A 17,646-nucleotide genomic window follows, 5' to 3' on the forward strand; every position below is an offset into this window, starting at 1 on the left:
TAAAACCTATACTGAATCTTTTGCTGGTGTATTATCAATTAATCTTTTTTACTTCTACCTCTATCGCATAGGTTGATGATAACCATTTAAATTTGCTTGACAAAATAAAATTAGCGGGCTTATCCTAACACCCCTCCCCCATCTAAAAATGGGGGTATTTCCCCAATATCCCACTCAAGGATCTAGAGTACTCATGGAAATGCTGTTATTGGGGTGCGAAAAATATCAAAGTGAAAAGAGCCGGTCAGCAGGGGTTGAGGCAGCATCACGACCATTCGATGCCATCAGCCATGCCCATCCCGTCACCGGGCCATCGCCTGTCGCCATAGACAGTAGTTTGTACTGCGCTGATTTGACTGTAATGGTCTTCAGAATTCGTCAGCAATTCACGCCAGCATTAGTGGTAAATACCGTCCATTTTAGCATCACATATCCACTGATGATGTAGCCTTTCGTCAAGGCCTTCGCGGCTGTGTTTATGTGTAACTGCAAAGGGGCTGGACCGGAGACCGCATGCACGAGTGGAGCGGCCAAAGGGCTTTTTCAAACTTGTCAGGAATTTCTTATGTTTTTCTTCATGTTTTCGATTTTTGGGGTAGCAACCAATCATAAGCGAGGGGTCAGCACACATTAACCTATTAGGCCTATGCAAATTGAAAGTGGGCCTATACGAATGATGGCGAGCGTGTAAGTCAGTTGTGTGAGCAGTATTTGGACAGTTTTCCAACTAATTAGAATATGCGTTTGACCTGACATTCATACGAAGCTGTTCATCGGAGGTATTCAGTCAATTTTTGGTCATTATTACAGCTAATAACAGTTTTTGTTAAAAGTCGTCTTCGGTAAGTATCGTTTATCACCAGTCTGTTGGATGAGAACCTTCTTTACCGCCGTGTGGCCTGAGTTACAGTGTCGTCCCTTGCTTACTACCTAGGCCTATTCTTGTTTTTCACTAGCTACATTCGGTTCAGTGAACCGAATCTCCCCCAAGTAAGTTAATCCCTTCTCCAGAGTTTCTATACCCAGCAAGAAATGAGACCGAGGGGTACCCCCCAACATCTCCAATCCCTATACACATTCCAGACTATTGTTACTTAACCCTTCCCCCAAGATGTCTGAAAGGAATTCCCCAGATTCTTGCGAAACAATGACCAACACAAAGCAGGGGGGGTTCTCTCCGTCTCATACCTCGCTGGATATGCCCAGTCAGTATCCGGCATTCTCCTGATGACGAGCAGAGCATACTGCTCGAAACGTCGAGTACCACTGGTTGTTTTCAGAACCGCAAATACTCACAAAAGAGATACGTCCACGGTGCTACCGCAAACCTACTTTCTATTGTACCTCTTCACCATGCAAACCTTCAAGACTTATCCAAGTAAGTTTGTCACATCAGGATGTTTTTCTGCAAAGAACGTGTCTGACATTGGCATTTTAGAACTTTTTGCACGGGGGTTTTAGAGGTTATGCGTTTTGGTTGGATCCTGAGTTAGCATCCTCTTCACAACTCACCGCCTCAAGATACAAAATAAGAGACTTCAACAATGGAACCTACGCAGTCTCCTGTTGAAGGACAGAGTATGCTGTCCAAATCCTTGAGTACCTCCCAGTTCTTTTCAGAACCACGCATGCTCATAAAAGAGACATCTTTGCATGGTGCTACAGCATGTCTATATAACTAAATTAATTTAACAAAGAAAAGCCTCCAGTGTATTAACAATGCATAACCTCACTAATGGTAAAATCTTGCCGTCTAGTTTATCACCTCACATAATATTTATACCGTAATTTGTAGTCTTCCTCTGTAAGCTGATATTTTGACTTTTTACAAATACACAGTCCTCGCTGTTTCTGTTTCTGTCATATCTTCGGGGGTCTCCTTTGCTAAAACTAAAACGATGATATTGAACAAAAAGCGGAACATCATTGAGATATACAAAACAGAGAAACTCAAAAAGGAACATTCAGGTAAGTTAAAAACATATATACACCATAGTCTGTGTTCTCGATCTCAAAATCCTCATTCAGGTCCATTTTACATGGTAAGATGTTATAGGTTTTTTGTCCCTCAGAGGGAGGGCTGAGACTGTTTGCACCTTATGTTTGGTGGCCTCCATTTTTGCACAAGTTCCTATTTGGTTTATTTATTACCTGCCAATCATTGTAATTTTAGCCTGCGTCATATTGTAACAAAATTAGTTTTATTTTAATTTTTGTTGTGTGTTACAGATTTTATTTTAAATTGTTATATTTTTGATGTTCATGTATATGTGTAGTTTGCTTTCCATATTAGTTGATCTGGATTTAAATGTAGGACTATACCACTATGTTTAGTCCCACTAAATGGAACAGTCCAACATGCCACACCTTTCATTGTTAAGTTAATTAGCCTACTGGGGACTACTACCTTGGTTCAATGATCTTCTATTGTACAAAGATTCCTGGGACTTGACATGCCACACTCTTATTGTTGGCATTCATTGGGCTATCTATAAAACTGGAGTGTAAAAATTCTCACTAGGGACTTCTTTGACTGGGATGTTCCTGTATCTTTTCTGTATGTAAGTCTTTGTGTTTATTTCTTTAACAAAAACTTGGGATACTCCGCTCCAGCCATTCCTTATATCTGGACTGCTATGCTCTTGTGCATGTGGCCAGGGTATTTTTCTTCTGTTACAGGTCCATTTCTGGGGGGAGGGCGTCGCCCGCTTTGGGTTTGAGGTAGTTTGTGTTCACAAGTGTGTGATTTAAAATGGCCAACATGTGCAGGATCATATTTAATGTCACTGCACCCTGCATGATGCAGGGAGCAACTGCTTGTAGTTAAGTTAATTTGTTATCTCTATAGCCATATTCCTGTGTGATTAATTACTTGATTTTGTTTACTTTTTTTAGAAAATAAATAAGCCGCTGAAAGATTTCTGCGGATTGGAAAGTTGGCCAAGTATCATACATTTCAGTTATTTTCTTTGATCCCACGTTTGTTATCGGGGTCCTTCATGGATTCTGCTACAATATTATGTTGCAAAGTTGGGTAATGGTGATTCAAAATAAAAGAAGTGGACGCATGCATGTATGAACAAAACGTTTGAGAGACACGAGACAGTCTTATTTGATGCACGCACATTATCCATAATTCACAATTTTTATTACAGACAAGATGGAGACTGATGGTGGGTACGGCTGGGTCGTCGTCTTTGCTACCTTTTTCACAACTCTCATCGAGTTTGGTACGTACAAGAGCTTGAGTGTATTCTTAACTCCTGTCCATGAGACTTTGGAGGGCCCAGTATCCAACCTTGGTACAGTCTTCGCTATGTCACACGCGATCTGCTATCTAGCGGGTAAGTATGCTCGTATTGAATCTCAAGGCAGGGTTGTGGGGAAGACTGAAAATAACCATAAATAAGACTGCTTGTTAAAACAAACAAATTCTGATAATTACAATAAATAGCATTTATAAGGTTCACTTTATTGGTTGGAGGTGTCTTCTAATGGTTGTGCATTGTAATTTCGTCTATTCCCAAAGCTAGACTGCATTAGAAGCATGGATGATTCGATGCAAATTGGATTGGATTAGCAGGAGAAAAGTAAAAGCCCAATAAAACAGAAGTGCGTGAAACAAGGTTTGTTGTACCATTGTAACATAGAACTTTCCTCCCGTTAAGTTTAACTAAATTTGAAGAAAATAAGGCCATGTAGACAGAGGTAATAGACTTTATGGGAAAACTTTCGCAACACATTATTCAATGCTCAATCATGTATATTCACAAATGACAAGCTTTGCATCAACTTATGACCTACTTTAAAGTTCCTGATTTTGCACTGTTTTGCTTTTCCGGTCCGATTTTACCTCCACACCACTTGATTTTTACTTGATTGCCTGTGGCTGAATAAAGCGTGATGAAGTTTCCTTCTCACTGTACATCCCATAATGCCTGTGACCAACTGATAGTGGGACATTGTGTGGAGGCCGTACATAGTACTCATGCCTGAGTGAGCCTGAGCATTTAAGGCCGAAGACCTGGCCTTCGCTGAGTATTAAAATCACGTGGGTACATGTGTAATAAATGGACTCGGATTTGCTTCGTCGTCGAGAAAATCCTGTTCTCACATGGTAAGGGCTGGTGGAGGTTATTTATAGGTTATTTATGTCCGACAAACACAAGCCTACACATTCGCCGTCTCGGCCAATTGTGAACGCGAAACGCCGGTGTATTGCTAGTCTTGGTTCCAAGACCTTCCTGTTTATTCTTAGACACGAACCATCACCGTGTTGCTGTGTTTCGCCTTGTAAAGTACACCGCACTCTGCACGCAATAACGGATCGCGGCATTGCGAAATGCGTCTTGGCTACAAGACTAGTACCAGTCATCTTAGTCATATGCAGCAAGGTATGAGACGGAGAGAACCCCCCCTGCTTTGTGTTGGTCATTGTCTCACAGGAATCTGGGGAATTCCTTTCAGACATCTTGGGGGATGTGTTAAGTAACAATAGTCTGGAATGTGTATAGGGATTGGACATGTTGGGGGGTACCCCTCGGTCTCATTTCTTGCTGGGTATAATTTTAGTTGTATCTAGTCTGGTTACCGAACTTGACTTAGAATCTAAAACATAGGAAAACACGGGCATAGGAATGGGCCTATGAAGTCTGGAAAGCAGATTTCACTCATCCATGTTTACGCGTTCGCAGTATGCGAGCATAATGCATCACGTACTGATACATGACATGTACATGTTCATTGTACATGGCCACTTGTAAGCACAGACTACCAATCACAACTCCTATGTAATTTATATTGTTTTGGAATATTATGTTTTTAGCTGGTAACTTTTGTTTTTGAGGAAGCATTTGGCACTTCAGCAAATTTTGTACTTTAGCTCTGTGAAATTGGGCCATGCACTATAAAGGCAACGGCATTTGCCTATGCTTGATCCTTTTACATTTTACCTCTGATTCAATGCTTTTGCTGTTGTCGGTGCTTCAGTACTGATGACCTTCCTCTTGCCGCATAAATGGTGTACTTCTGTGTTTTGCCAAGGAGTCTAAAATACATGTACGCAGAGTTTGGACTAAATATAGTCTACAACTTTACCTAAACATACTGATTTTGGGAATACTTTGGCAGATTTTAATAAAACCAATCAGTTGCAAAAAAGTTTGTAGATCCATTGTTCATGTTCATTTACACATTTTGACACACAAATTTGACTATTTACCCAGACTCTGATTTCTACATGTAATTAAAAGTATTAGTGCTCAGAGGTACAAGTATAATCGTACTTGAAAATCAGTTTTGTACTCGGCTGGTAAAGTACTCAGACTTTCACGTACTCAGAAGTTTAAGTACTCGGCAGTACTCTGTACTAGGAAAGTGCTACTCGACTATACGACACCGCATACACCTCAGGCCCAGCAGACAGGTAGCCCTGCCCACGGCGGTCTCGGCGCTTTTTGTCCAGGGGAGATTATCGGGCCTCATGCTTGGGACCCATGGCAAACGATCAAGACACCGTGCATTATCATGGCGCACCAACCCCTTACAGTACACGAACGTATAGAAAAAACCTGGACTTGCAACGCCTTTGTATGGAAAAGAAGCCAACCAGCGGCCATTTTACCGAGCCGAATACAAAAGCGTGGGTAGGCTCCTTTCTATTGACGTCAAGAAGAACAAAGGTGGGCATTGCCAGGAAAGCTTTGTATTCGGCTCGGTAAAATAGCAGCAAGTGGATTCAATGACTCTATAAGCTGATTAAGGGCATTGCGAGTCCAGATTTTGTTACACGCGTCCGTGTTACGACGCGAGAAGCACCACGACAAAGCCACAGATAATGCGACACAATGCACATGTACAGGCGAAGCACCATAGCACAGTAGGTCATGTTTGCCCAACGTCTGGGTTAAGGCTAATAGATAGGTTGGAGTTTCGCGCACTTTTTATTTAAGAGGCACTGAAAGAAAATTAATGTAGCTTGTATACAAGCTGTGTTCAGTTTAAAGTTTCAAATGGGAGGGGGGCACGGGAGCAGAAACAAACTCACACAAGTGTGTATTTGCCTGCAACTGGGGACCCCCTATTGTTCCTCTTTTGTTTGTACCTTAACTTTTTTAGAAGACCACCCATATGTTTTGTACACAGTTGTCAATCGGGGACCCTCTGTCAATAGGGGACCTTATTGTCCTCTATTGTTCAAGGTCCCCAATTGAATGCAGAAACAAACTCACACTCTTCTGGTGGGGGTACACCCAATCCCAACCCATGGGGATGGGGGATTGAAGGGGGGATGACTTGCATGCGGCCATGGAAATTTGAATGGGGGGGCGCTGATACCATATACGTGTAATGATTTTATCTGTCTTATTTCTTCAGATCCAAGAGCACGCATTCAGTGCCAATTAGGGCCTACATTAAGTGACAATTAAGAAAACAGTGAAGAAATGTTCAGTTTTAGAGGTGAGAGGAAAACCCCAAATAAAGATTCCATGGAAATCCCAAAGAATCACGCTGGGACAGAAAACTCAAATACACTTGCTGACCCAGGTAGGATTCAGACCCGGGTTGCAGAGGTACCGGTACTACGCCAACCTGACACTAGAGGGCGAAGTTCATGATACGGATGTTCATCTGTAATAAAGCCTGAAAGTTGACCCCTTGTGACGAGTATCCGGGACCTTCAAATAGGAAATATAACGTTCACAATTTTAAAATTTGTCATATATTCCGTTAGCTTACTTCTTAAAAGTATAACCTCGGAAAATGACCCTCGTAAAAATATTTGGTAGCATATTAATTTATAGAAGCTGAATATTACCTGACCTGAAAGAGAAATATCCTGCCAAATTGTGACCCCTCACTTCCAAAAATCTAAAATACATGAAGACCAGTGCAATTTGGTGGTCTCGTACGTAGATGAAAAGTTACAAAAATTCTATTTTATGGTAGTCTTTTGGTAAAGTTACTGAAAACAGATTAAAGATTTTTACATCTTTTACAATTTATAAGGAAATAAACTTAAAGGAATACTCTGCCTTTACGAAACATTCTAAAGTTTAATCTAACCCATTACATGTACTGACAAAAACGGCGTCAGGTTTGCTCGACTGAATCTAGAACCCATCAAGTGGAAGTAAATCTTCACAATGTTGTACGCGAACAGGGAGACCTAGGACCGATATTGCCGGACGTTAGTGAATGTCGTTTTTCACCCATCTCCAGGAGACCCTCCCAAAATATTAATTGAGGAACACATAGGTAAAATTTGGACATACGTGTTTCATAGGATGGATTCAGTTAGGACTTATTCTTCCAAAATTATCCAATAATACAGGACGACCCCATGTAAAATCCCCATAGGCGGCTCGTGCGAGGGTTCTGTAAGCTCGCTGCTAACCTGCACTTTCAGGCTTTGGGCGTACATGTGTCAGTGTACACCCCTGCAGAACCTTACATCAACACGGCACACTTACGACTTTTTGTCATAATTATTTCCCCTTTATGAGTAATATTGAATATCATTTTAATAGCTGAGAAGTCCAAAATATTCCTCACAGTCCACTTTATCTTTTTCACCGCGAAAAAGTGGGGGGATGAATAACAGTCCATCATCCTGGTCAACAAGTGGGGGATGTATACTCCCCGTCCCACGGGGTTTACGCCCATCCCTCCCTCAGTTGCGCCACAACTGAAGGGGCCGAATAAGTAAAAAGGCCGGAATGACAAGTGACAACCTCGTCTTCAAAAAAGATTACGAGATTTTATACGAGAAATAAGAGATATTTCATTAAAATATAACTCTCTAATATTGATGCAACAAAATAGCACTGATGTGATAAAACATTCACTCTTATGGTAAAACCAAAGGACATTTTCTTTCCAAAAGGGATGTCCTTTTATTCTCACATAATAAACAATTTTTGTGCATACTCAGCTGGAAGAAGCTCTCTTCCGTGGCCTTTCACTGCATTACTTTGATAATGTATTGATTTCAAAGAAATCATTCACTTTTCTTTCAGCTCCACTTAGCGGCAAAGCAGCCACAACACGCTACGGAAGTCGTCCTTTCGTTATGGCTGGTGGTGTCTGCAATCTTGCGGGGCTCCTTGTGTGCTCATCTTCAACATCCATTGGATTGTTATTTGTTGGTATGACGCTTCTTGGTGAGTGGGTTCCGTACAAATTAAATGGCACCCTTTTCGGTTTTCTTTGCGTTAAGAAAAGTGAAACTAATGCAAATAAACATTTACTATTGGCAAAGTGTTTGGTAATTACGGTTTCTGTTGAAGGTATGTCTGTCATTTCGTTCTTTGCATCCCGCCGTCACTTGTGTGACAGTTTTCAATTTTTCCTGACCGTACTCCAATTATTAGACACACTTTTCACTAAAGTCTCATCCCTTTGAAGTCTAACACCAGTGCCTTTATAAAAGCATTGATTGGCCGTTTATTTTAATTTTCACAGGCATTGGCTTTACGATGTCCTACACACCGTTAGTGATCACAGTAGTTATGTACTTCCCAACAAGGTTTGCATTGGCCAATGGCGTACTATGCACGGGAGCAGCCGTAGGCATGATGGTCATACCTCCGCTAGTGGAGCTTCTGATTAAAACATACGGCTGGCCGAATGCAATGGCTGTTCTTGCTGCCGTCAACTTCAATGTCACTGCTTGTGGAGCTTTGGTAAGGCCGCCCCCAGGGACGCACCAAAGACTCATCAATACTGCAGATGAGGCTGACACATCGAAAGATCCAAATCCACCACATATTTCGCTTCTCCGCTCTGTTCTCGTATTCCTAAAAGATATCCCCGAGAAACTCTCACTGGATATCTTTATATTGGCACCAGCCTACAGCGTCTACCTACTAATTTGGTTTTTGAATGGAGTAATTTTTAGTGCATGGCTGATCTACCTGATCCCACACGCTATATCGAAAGGAATTGATGCCCGTTTGGCAAGTTTCCTGGCGACAGCGGGCGGTATAGGCAACCTGGTTGTAAGAGTGGTTCACGGGCCGGCCATTGATCGAGGACTTATAACAGCACTAAAGCTGCTCATTCTGCTCTCTGTGCTTAACGCTGTTGCCTTCTTCGTTGATATGGTGTCGTATGATTACTACCATGTACTGGTGATCCTGGCTATAGTAAATGGGGCCGCAGTTGGGATTATCGGTGTTGTCGTCATGCCAGTTGCTCAAGAAGTTTTGATCGAACCAGACCTTTCCGTGAAGGGATATCTGTTGTCTTTGCCGATCCTCGCTCTTGGTGAATTATGTGGCGGTGTATTTGCAGGTAAACAATGGAGTATTTTTAGTGATGTTAAGCTTACATAAACCTCATAATGATAAGCATTTGTGTCTCTTTCTCTCCATGGAGCTTTACAGCCTCTTCTGTGATGACAGTTAACCGGTAAGCTCGGGATGATGTTGATGTCTTTAAGTTGCAGATAATAGTTTCTGGTGCAAAAACATATACACGGTCATGCGTTCTCCTCAAGATTCTCAAAAAAGTCTGGTTCCAGCTAGACCCACTGGGGCACTGAAATTTTTTTCACTGTCGGTTGCGTATACAAATAGCCATTTGGAGGGCTTCCCGGTAAGCACTCCAGTGCAGTTGACAAGGACGCTGAAATCCAATCTGTCCTGTCAAATATATCTGTCCTGTCAAATTTACGCGTCCATAATGAGTGGGCTGAGGAGACGACACTTTAAAAACTAGGTCAAAGTCTAAGGCCAGAACTTTGTATCTGATGAAGTTATGCCTTAGTTCTTGGACACATCATTGATATTTAACGACAACCCTACTTTTAAAGTGATCACGTTTAAAATTTAATGGACAGTCAGGTGACCTTCCTGCAAACCTGTTTGACAACTATCGCGGTACAAGCCTAACAATCATATTTCAAACAATTTGGACCTTTTTTCAGGTCATCTTTGAAGGCCTAAGGATTGAGGCTACCTTTGGGAGCTTTTTACACGACATGGCAAGGGAGGGAATGTAATAGACCAAAATCGCCTTTTTCCCTCATTTTTCCCTTTGGGGGAGGCTACTGGGGGACGATCCCCGTTTCCCCCCTCCCCTTGGATCCGCCTTTGCTTCCAGCTGTCTTTATTCACATAAGGAAAGCATGTCGACTCTTTTCACAAGTGAAATCTTGTTATATTCCATCTCAAGCTTTAACAAACCTTAACAAACAAATTATTTAACGTCTCATTGTAACGCCGCCCGTTAAGGTTGCCCTGAAAAAAATAGTCTGACAATGAAGCCCCCCCCCCAAACACTCGACGCTTTCTCATATTTGAAGAATTGGCGCTTGTAATTGAAGGAAAGGAGGTATTCTTTGGAGGCGCGCCCTCAAACACTGCGTAACACTGCAGCAGCTGGTCGATCCACTGATGAAACTTCATTGGTCTTGGCAAATCCGCCGGTCGCAGCCGATGTCGCTTGCGCATTTGGGCCGGGGTGCATGCCCAGGTCTAGCTGAGTGATGCAACAGAACGTGGCATATGATATAGGCCCAGTCAATTCTCTCTAGCACTGACATACAAGTTGGCAGTCCGCTGCAACACCACCATATTTTGCTATTTTCCGCCCTTGGTTAAGACTGAGACTGGTACCCTTGTCCAGGTACAAGGATTCTCCAGATTTTGCTGGCTGCAGATGAATCTCGACACGAATCACTGCAGAAATGCATCGATAACACCATTTCGTGAAACTCTCTCCACGGTAGCTGAACACCAACTACAATCAATATCTGACAACAGTTGCACAAATTAGATAAACATATTTCTTATGCGTCGACAGTTTCAAATCGTGTTTAGGAGTCAGGACGGATCCTGCCCCCCAGGCAAGATAGCAGTACCATAAGATCAGATGAATAGGGCACAAGACCTTATCTACCTAGTGGAAAATAAGGGCAACAATGTAGGTCAACATTTTAACGCCAGGAAAAACAAGATATGATGTGAAACACCAAGGATCATCATAATTTCCAAGAAAGCCGTGGAATTTTTCTCTAGTACCAAATATCAAGTACGCAGAATCGAAGACTGAGAACACGGACAAAATCACTCCATAAACTAAAAGCCCTGGTATGGGAAGTTCTTCATGATATGGAAAAATGCGTGGAAAGGTCGGGGGGAAAAACTGAAAGTGGGGGTTCATCACAAATCCATCAAGAATCATACAATCTTAAGCCGAGTCACAATTGGCTCTTCAGTGAACTGCAATAAAACATTCCTTTGTCACTTTTCACCCGGTTACTTCTGACTGATGTTGTGAGTATGCCCTCACTCCCTCCAGGTAGAATTGTCATGATCCAAATGATACCTCAGTTTGAGGGCTCACCAGGGCTTTAGCAGGTGATCACACGTTTACGGTAGCAATCTAGTGCAGCATTTATGCAGACGATGTATGCCGCCCTCTTCATACAGAACTCGGAGCATTGTGTAGAGTGCTTTCTTGTACTACTTAGGCCTCAAGCCCTTTCGATTATAAACTAAACGTTCTGTAGAAAAAAGTCAAAAGACGGAAACAAGGACACTGAAGTGAAAGGAGGTCAACGAGAAAATTTAAGGCCACTTTTAATGATAAACTTTCACCAGCAAAGCAATGGCTTAAAGCAAAGGTGTTTTTTGCATGTTAAACTTCTCGTGCAAAACACCGTGAGTTTCAGACAAGCAAAGGCATGAAAGAACAGCGACGTTAGCTATATAGAAAGCACATAATTTTTATGCAAAGACTGAGGGCGAAACAAATGATTAGATACCGGGTATTTTACAGGTTTTCTAAGCATGCGTGATGAATTTCAAAAACTATCTTTGCAGGGAGACACAAATGTACGAAGAATTTAGATTAACTGGGATCGTAACAAACCTGTGTTTTTCTTATTTTCTGTACATGAATGCATGTGTGTAAGTCCGATAACTGTAGATTGTGTGTTTTGTTTTTACTTCTAGGTGCGTTTTACGAGATGATCGGGAATTACAATTTGGCTTTCGTCTCCCTTGGGGGCTTATCAACAGTCATCGCCATTGCCATTGTTGCAGAACGAACTTATGCAGTCTGGTCTAAATGAGTATACTATGACGAACTCACAGCGTTGATTTAGGTATTTCTATATGTCAGCAGTTTAATTATTTAATTATATTATGGTGACATGGTCTTACGGTTACCGCAAGGCACTGTCACAGAGACATTGTCTAAAAGTGTCGGGACATTCTAGTCATTGACAATGTATTTCATATGTGAGGGGTGTAACTAATGTATTCGTTCATTCTCATGTACGCTGTACAGTTTGTACATTCCATAATTCGGAAATGAAGCTGTGATGTGTTCCGATTGTGCTTTAGGCATTACTGAAGAGCCTAAAACGTACGTCACCAAAACATCAAAAAATTATTCAAGCAACTTATGAGCCTCAAGCTGAACCAAGAGAGGGGCAATTTTATTAGCAACGAAGGCTCATTTGGTCGGAGCTGAACTTCGCTGGTTAACGAACACCTATGAAATGCACGCGTTACACTTACATCGCTACCAACAAAATGACTACTACCGACCAACATGGCTCTTTTCAACCAATGACAGGGTGTTTCTGCTTAAGGCGAAAACTATTACATTGTGAATCTTTTCCGATATGAATCTACATCCGTACATTCCCCTTTTAAAACATTTTCTTTACGCTCTTGAATGAGACATATCACAGAAACAATCTGTGATACATTTTTTAAGTTTAGAGTAGAATTGACATGTCTCTATTAAGTGGACAGCACTGAAGTTCAGGAAGTGCCTTCATGAACTTATTTTATAGTTGACAGGAATAGGCATTTTACTCTGAAATAAAAGCAACATCCTGGTTACTTACGCCACGCAGAAAATGCTTCTATAATATAGAACGGGTTAATCGTTGATGTTTCATTAACACTGTTAAAGTTATTAATAGATTAACTTAATTGTGTATTTCTGTTAGAACAATCGAATATCTCAGACATTAAATATGATTGAAGGTAATATCCTCCAAATCTGTACACAAACCTTATCATATTAGTCTCGTATTATAAAGATCATGATTTTTAAGAGCCTGTGAAGCGCTTTATGTAACATTAATTTTAAACAGCATAAATATGAGGCAATCACATATTGTTACTTTTTATTCATCGAGATATTTTGTTAAGTCTGTGAAGTGTTATTCTTGAACGCTTTGTATGTAGCATCGGCAGGATGATTCAAAAACTAAGGTCTGTGGTCGTGATTTTTCAAAGGGAAATTATGCAACTTTATTCCAAAACGACAAGAGTGGTAGATTCATTTTGAACAGGAGCTGGACCTAAAAGACAGCTTTCTCAACATCGCGTCATGTTGTGATTAACTATTCAAACTTAAATTATTTTCTTTTGAATATTTCATGATCCGATCAGCCAAACCTCCCACAGATCCATAACAATTAGCACATGACAACAATGTTATGATCAGTAGTTGGGAAATAGCCACGGACACAGGTACAAACAAAGGCAATAAGTACACATGTACTTTTTGGGGTAACCCCCTAAGCTGGATTTTCCTTTGAAATATCAGTGTAGGGAAACGCCCGGCGGTAGCACACCCAGCGGGAACAGGGCCCTGAGCCTCAGTAGGGCAGATTGTGGACTCTGGGATGGACTGGGTACGACGAATGCTGAACTCGAGATCCCGGTTTATTTCTCACTACTCGATATATCCACTCAAGACCGACACAAACAAAACGCACCGTACCCCCAAAATAGTAAAGATAGATTTGAAAAGCAGCTGACTTCGCTAATAACTATCAAAATCCCAGATTTGAAGGAGAAAAAGGCTGGGGTTTTTTCATGGCGATATCACATGATCAGAAGTCAACAACGAAAAAACATTGAAACCACTCAAATTACGGCCACATTCGATGGTACACATTCGGCAATTGGATATTCATCACCATTGGGAAAAATGGTTTAAACTACGGATGGCGTAAACAATGATCCAAACGTAACTGTGATATCATTAATAATCAATTGTACAATAGCAAAACAAAACTATGTGAGGTGTTTTGGGCAGCAGATTCAGATATGAATATTTACTAGTGAATTAATTTGAATGGGAATGAATCCCTACATAACATAGCCATTTTCCGTCGGTCCATCAACAACTGACTAAAATTAACAGATCACAAGACAAAGTGTCACATATTTCAAATCTACAAAATGGATAGACCCTCTTGAAACTTCGCACCATTGTGGGCTTCCTCGTAGGAGTGTCAAAAAACATCCAATAGTCGGTGTGTTATAAGATTGATTGTCGCGATAAAATTAAGTACAACTGATTTATTTACTCAGATGCCTCAGACAGAAAAGGGAGTAAAGAGCGTTTTGAGATCATTCTCAAAGTCATCCTGGAGGAGTTAATGAATGAAGGAATCACTTCATATCGCGTGGATAGCATCAACTTTTAATATTCATATTTCTTTTTTCTTCGAATCTGCTCTTTGAAAAGCTGTGTATTAACTCCGCTTGGTAAGGTACTGGTACCATTTCCCGCAGGCTGTTCCAAACTATCCAACATTACATCAGATCTGGTCGAGAGAGGCCTGCAATATTCTGCTAATCTGTGAGCCACCATACCTTTGGCAACACTTCATTTAACTACATATACAATAAAAAAAATGCATGTCCATTATTCTCGGTAACCGCGGAATGGGGCGGCAACACTGCGGCCTCAGAAATGCAACTTCTTGGCGCCCCTTAATCTCATTCGAGGAGAAGTACTTGCCAGAGGTAACTCCGAATCTCCTAACCAATTGGAGCGCTGGTCAATAATCTCAGACACCACGGTACTGCAAGTTGGGCGAGAAACCTTCACTTTGGTGAGCTGACAATCAGGTTAACATTGTTTTATGTAATCCTGTTTGGAAACAGCTATACATTCCTTGGGACAAGCGTCCCAGTGTTTATGTGACAAGCGTGCCAAACATCTTTCAAGTATGTTCGCTGCGGAAATTTAATTATTGCGCATGAGCGGCGAAAAATGTGAAGGCCCGCTTTTGCTGTTTTCTGGCGGTTTGAGCAACGAAAGTAAACAACCTTTTCTAAGACTGAATATCAGGCGATTCGGCTATAAAAGTTGAATTCAACTTCAATTCAAATTAAAAGTTTGAGTTAAATGTAAGAATTCTTGTCATTTCAAAATTTAACATATGTTTGTAATTATTAAAATTTCATTTAAAACCGTAACTTTTTCCTCCTTAAATAAATGCCCAAAACCACCCCTCTTTTAACGTTATTTCACCCAATATTGCGTTTTCCTGGGAAGAGGACACATGTTCGAGTGTACTCCAGATACTGATTAAGCTTCATTTCAAATACTATCGCGGCGACTTCGATAGATTTTTTTTAATTGTGAATTAATCTAGTACTGAGTGGTAGCGTACTTCATATTGTACTGCGTCAAGGTTTTCGATTTCCTTCACCATTGTATCACACGGATTTTGTTTTGATAAACTCCAAACCCCTGGAGTTGAGTAGTTGAATAGGTTTTCCACGTGAAAGGCCTTATAAACCATTTTGGAAAATCTGACGAGTAACTTTAAATTGTTCTTGAAGTCGAAAAATTGGCGTCCGAAAACTGGGCACAGTCGCTCGTCGTTGATCGAACTGATGATAGGCCGTGCAAATCCCATAGTAAGTGGCTGTGACTTAGAGCAACTGGGGTATGAGAAATAACGGCGAGTGGGTTCCATAAGTTGAAGTGTCATTGTCTGCCGCAACTGGGACTTGAACTTGCGGATACGGCTTCTTGGAAAGTAAGCAGGAAACTACAGGGTGTCCCAGAAAAAACCAAACCCTGAGGAAAGGGGTTAATATGTCCAAACCATGAGATATGATTATAATGTATAAGGATCTCCAAAAAGTAGAAGCAGTATTCTTTCTAATGATACCTGGATGGCATCCCTCCTGTCACGCATGACTGAACACCATTGTCTTGAAAATGGGGCATCCGAATCAGTATAACACTTTGGATGAGTCAGGGAATGAGGTTGTCCTCTGTCATGCTTGTCCTGGTTGAAAGTGACAACAAAAGGTCATGTTAATGAGAGAAGATTGCCTTTTGTCACTTTCAAGTTATGCAATAATCTGGTTTAAATGTGTTGACTTGCCCCGAAGTAGGCCAGTGCAGTGTTGAAAAGTGTTCGAAGCGGGACAAGAAGTCTGCAACGTGGTGCAACTTACCAAAGCGCATAGAGTGTCATATCTCATGGTCTGAGCAACCCTCCGCTGCAAAGGGCCCATTTTTTACGCTTAATGCTCGGATGTTTATCCTTCGTAAGCTCAAACATTAATGTTGACAGGACGATCCTACGTCTATTCTAACAATCCATAATACAGAGCATTGTTAGTTTTAACATAATTAGTGTGTATGGTTCACTTTCACAAAAAAACAGGGATAGGTTTGAGCGTGTTCGTAAAACGGCTCAACGCTCGGTAGGTCTTACCTTGCCAACACATGACAATATCTACTTGGAACGTGTAATATCTAAGGTACATGTCATTCTATCAGATCCAACTCATCCACTTTTGGAGTGTTTTGTTTTTAATTAATAGATCCGGTTTTAGACTTTGTGTGCCTCGCACAAACCTAACTCGATACAGGCAATCCTCTGTTCCCAACTCTATTCATTTATTCGAATCAGCTGTTCGTAAGTAAGAGTTTTTGGATTTTTCGGTAGTTTCTTATTTGTACGTTAATAATTTTTATTTGAGTTGTTTTAGTGGGTTAATCTTGTTGGTTAAATATTGTAAATTGTTGTCTATTTTGAAATGCCTATTTTTATATTTGGATGTGCCAATGGAAACAAAATTCCTGTATTTTTTTATGATTCGGACAATAAAAATTCTAATCTAATCTAATCTCTAACTGATTTTGGGGAACTAATTGACAACTGAAGAACAGCACGAGTGAACTTCATACGTAGAACTCTTTCCAAATCATGAATAACCATTGATGAAATCGCAGGAATAAACTTCTTTTATTCAGAGGTGTGCTACATTTATTCTTCTAAAACAAGACTGATTGAAGATGGCGCCACATTTATGGTACATGAGTTTCAAGTCAGATTTCACGAAGGCCTTGCCTCCCACCCTCCCCGACCCCGTGCCCCCCCCCATCCAATGTTGCGTTAAAGGCTGGTGCGCACTCAGGGCGATCCACTGCAACACTGGAAGGGGTGGGGGTGATTGAAGGGGGTGCAATCTAAACTACCTGAGTCTATGTTAATGCACACTGTGAAATGTTTCAAAGCATGGCATTAGACACATTGGTTTCTGGCAATTCCTACAAATCACACGAGTATGTTTACGTTGGGTTCTCGTACTGCAAACAAAACAGTTTCGTTTTTGGGCTTGCCTACTCCTTCCGGAATAATGTCCACTTGAAAGGAGTGCAGTTTCAGGGACATGTGTTGAGTTGCTCGTCCTGCAGGCAGACAACCATTCATTGATGACCTGGACCAGGAAATCCAAGCTAGTGTGCGGACGCTTTGTAGGGATGCTGTTGTACACGATGGTAGTATTAGCCAAACAGATGTCAAGAACCGCAAAGAAAACGCGTTTCCACCATTTCAGGGATCTATGATGACGC

At 41.2% G+C, this 17,646-nt stretch overlaps 1 protein-coding gene across 4 annotated transcripts; it reads left to right on the plus strand.

Moving 5' to 3' along the window:
* Nucleotides 1-1,217: 1,217 nt before the first annotated feature.
* LOC147800690 (monocarboxylate transporter 13-like) lies at nt 1,218-13,141 on the plus strand. 4 transcript variants are annotated; one of them, XM_087146937.1, is made up of 5 exons: nt 1,218-1,378; nt 3,156-3,344; nt 8,019-8,162; nt 8,464-9,294; nt 11,961-13,141. In XM_087146937.1, the coding sequence occupies exons 1-5, from the start codon at nt 1,228-1,230 to the stop codon at nt 12,077-12,079; spliced, it is 1,434 nt and encodes a 477-aa protein (XP_087003063.1). In that variant the 5' UTR covers nt 1,218-1,227; the 3' UTR covers nt 12,080-13,141. The 4 variants fall into 4 exon arrangements, with proteins under 4 accessions (XP_087003063.1, XP_087003076.1, XP_087003072.1 ...); XM_087146950.1 differs by having other exon boundaries at nt 8,464-8,684; XM_087146946.1 differs by lacking the exon at nt 1,218-1,378 and adding an exon at nt 2,539-2,561.
* The last annotated feature ends 4,505 nt before the right edge of the window (nt 13,142-17,646 follow it).

Source organism: Acanthaster planci, linkage group LG01 (assembly GCF_054643075.1).
Source record: "Acanthaster planci isolate LZ-2023a linkage group LG01, COTS_SCS, whole genome shotgun sequence".
In the NCBI taxonomy this organism is placed as follows: Eukaryota; Metazoa; Echinodermata; class Asteroidea; order Valvatida; family Acanthasteridae; genus Acanthaster; species Acanthaster planci.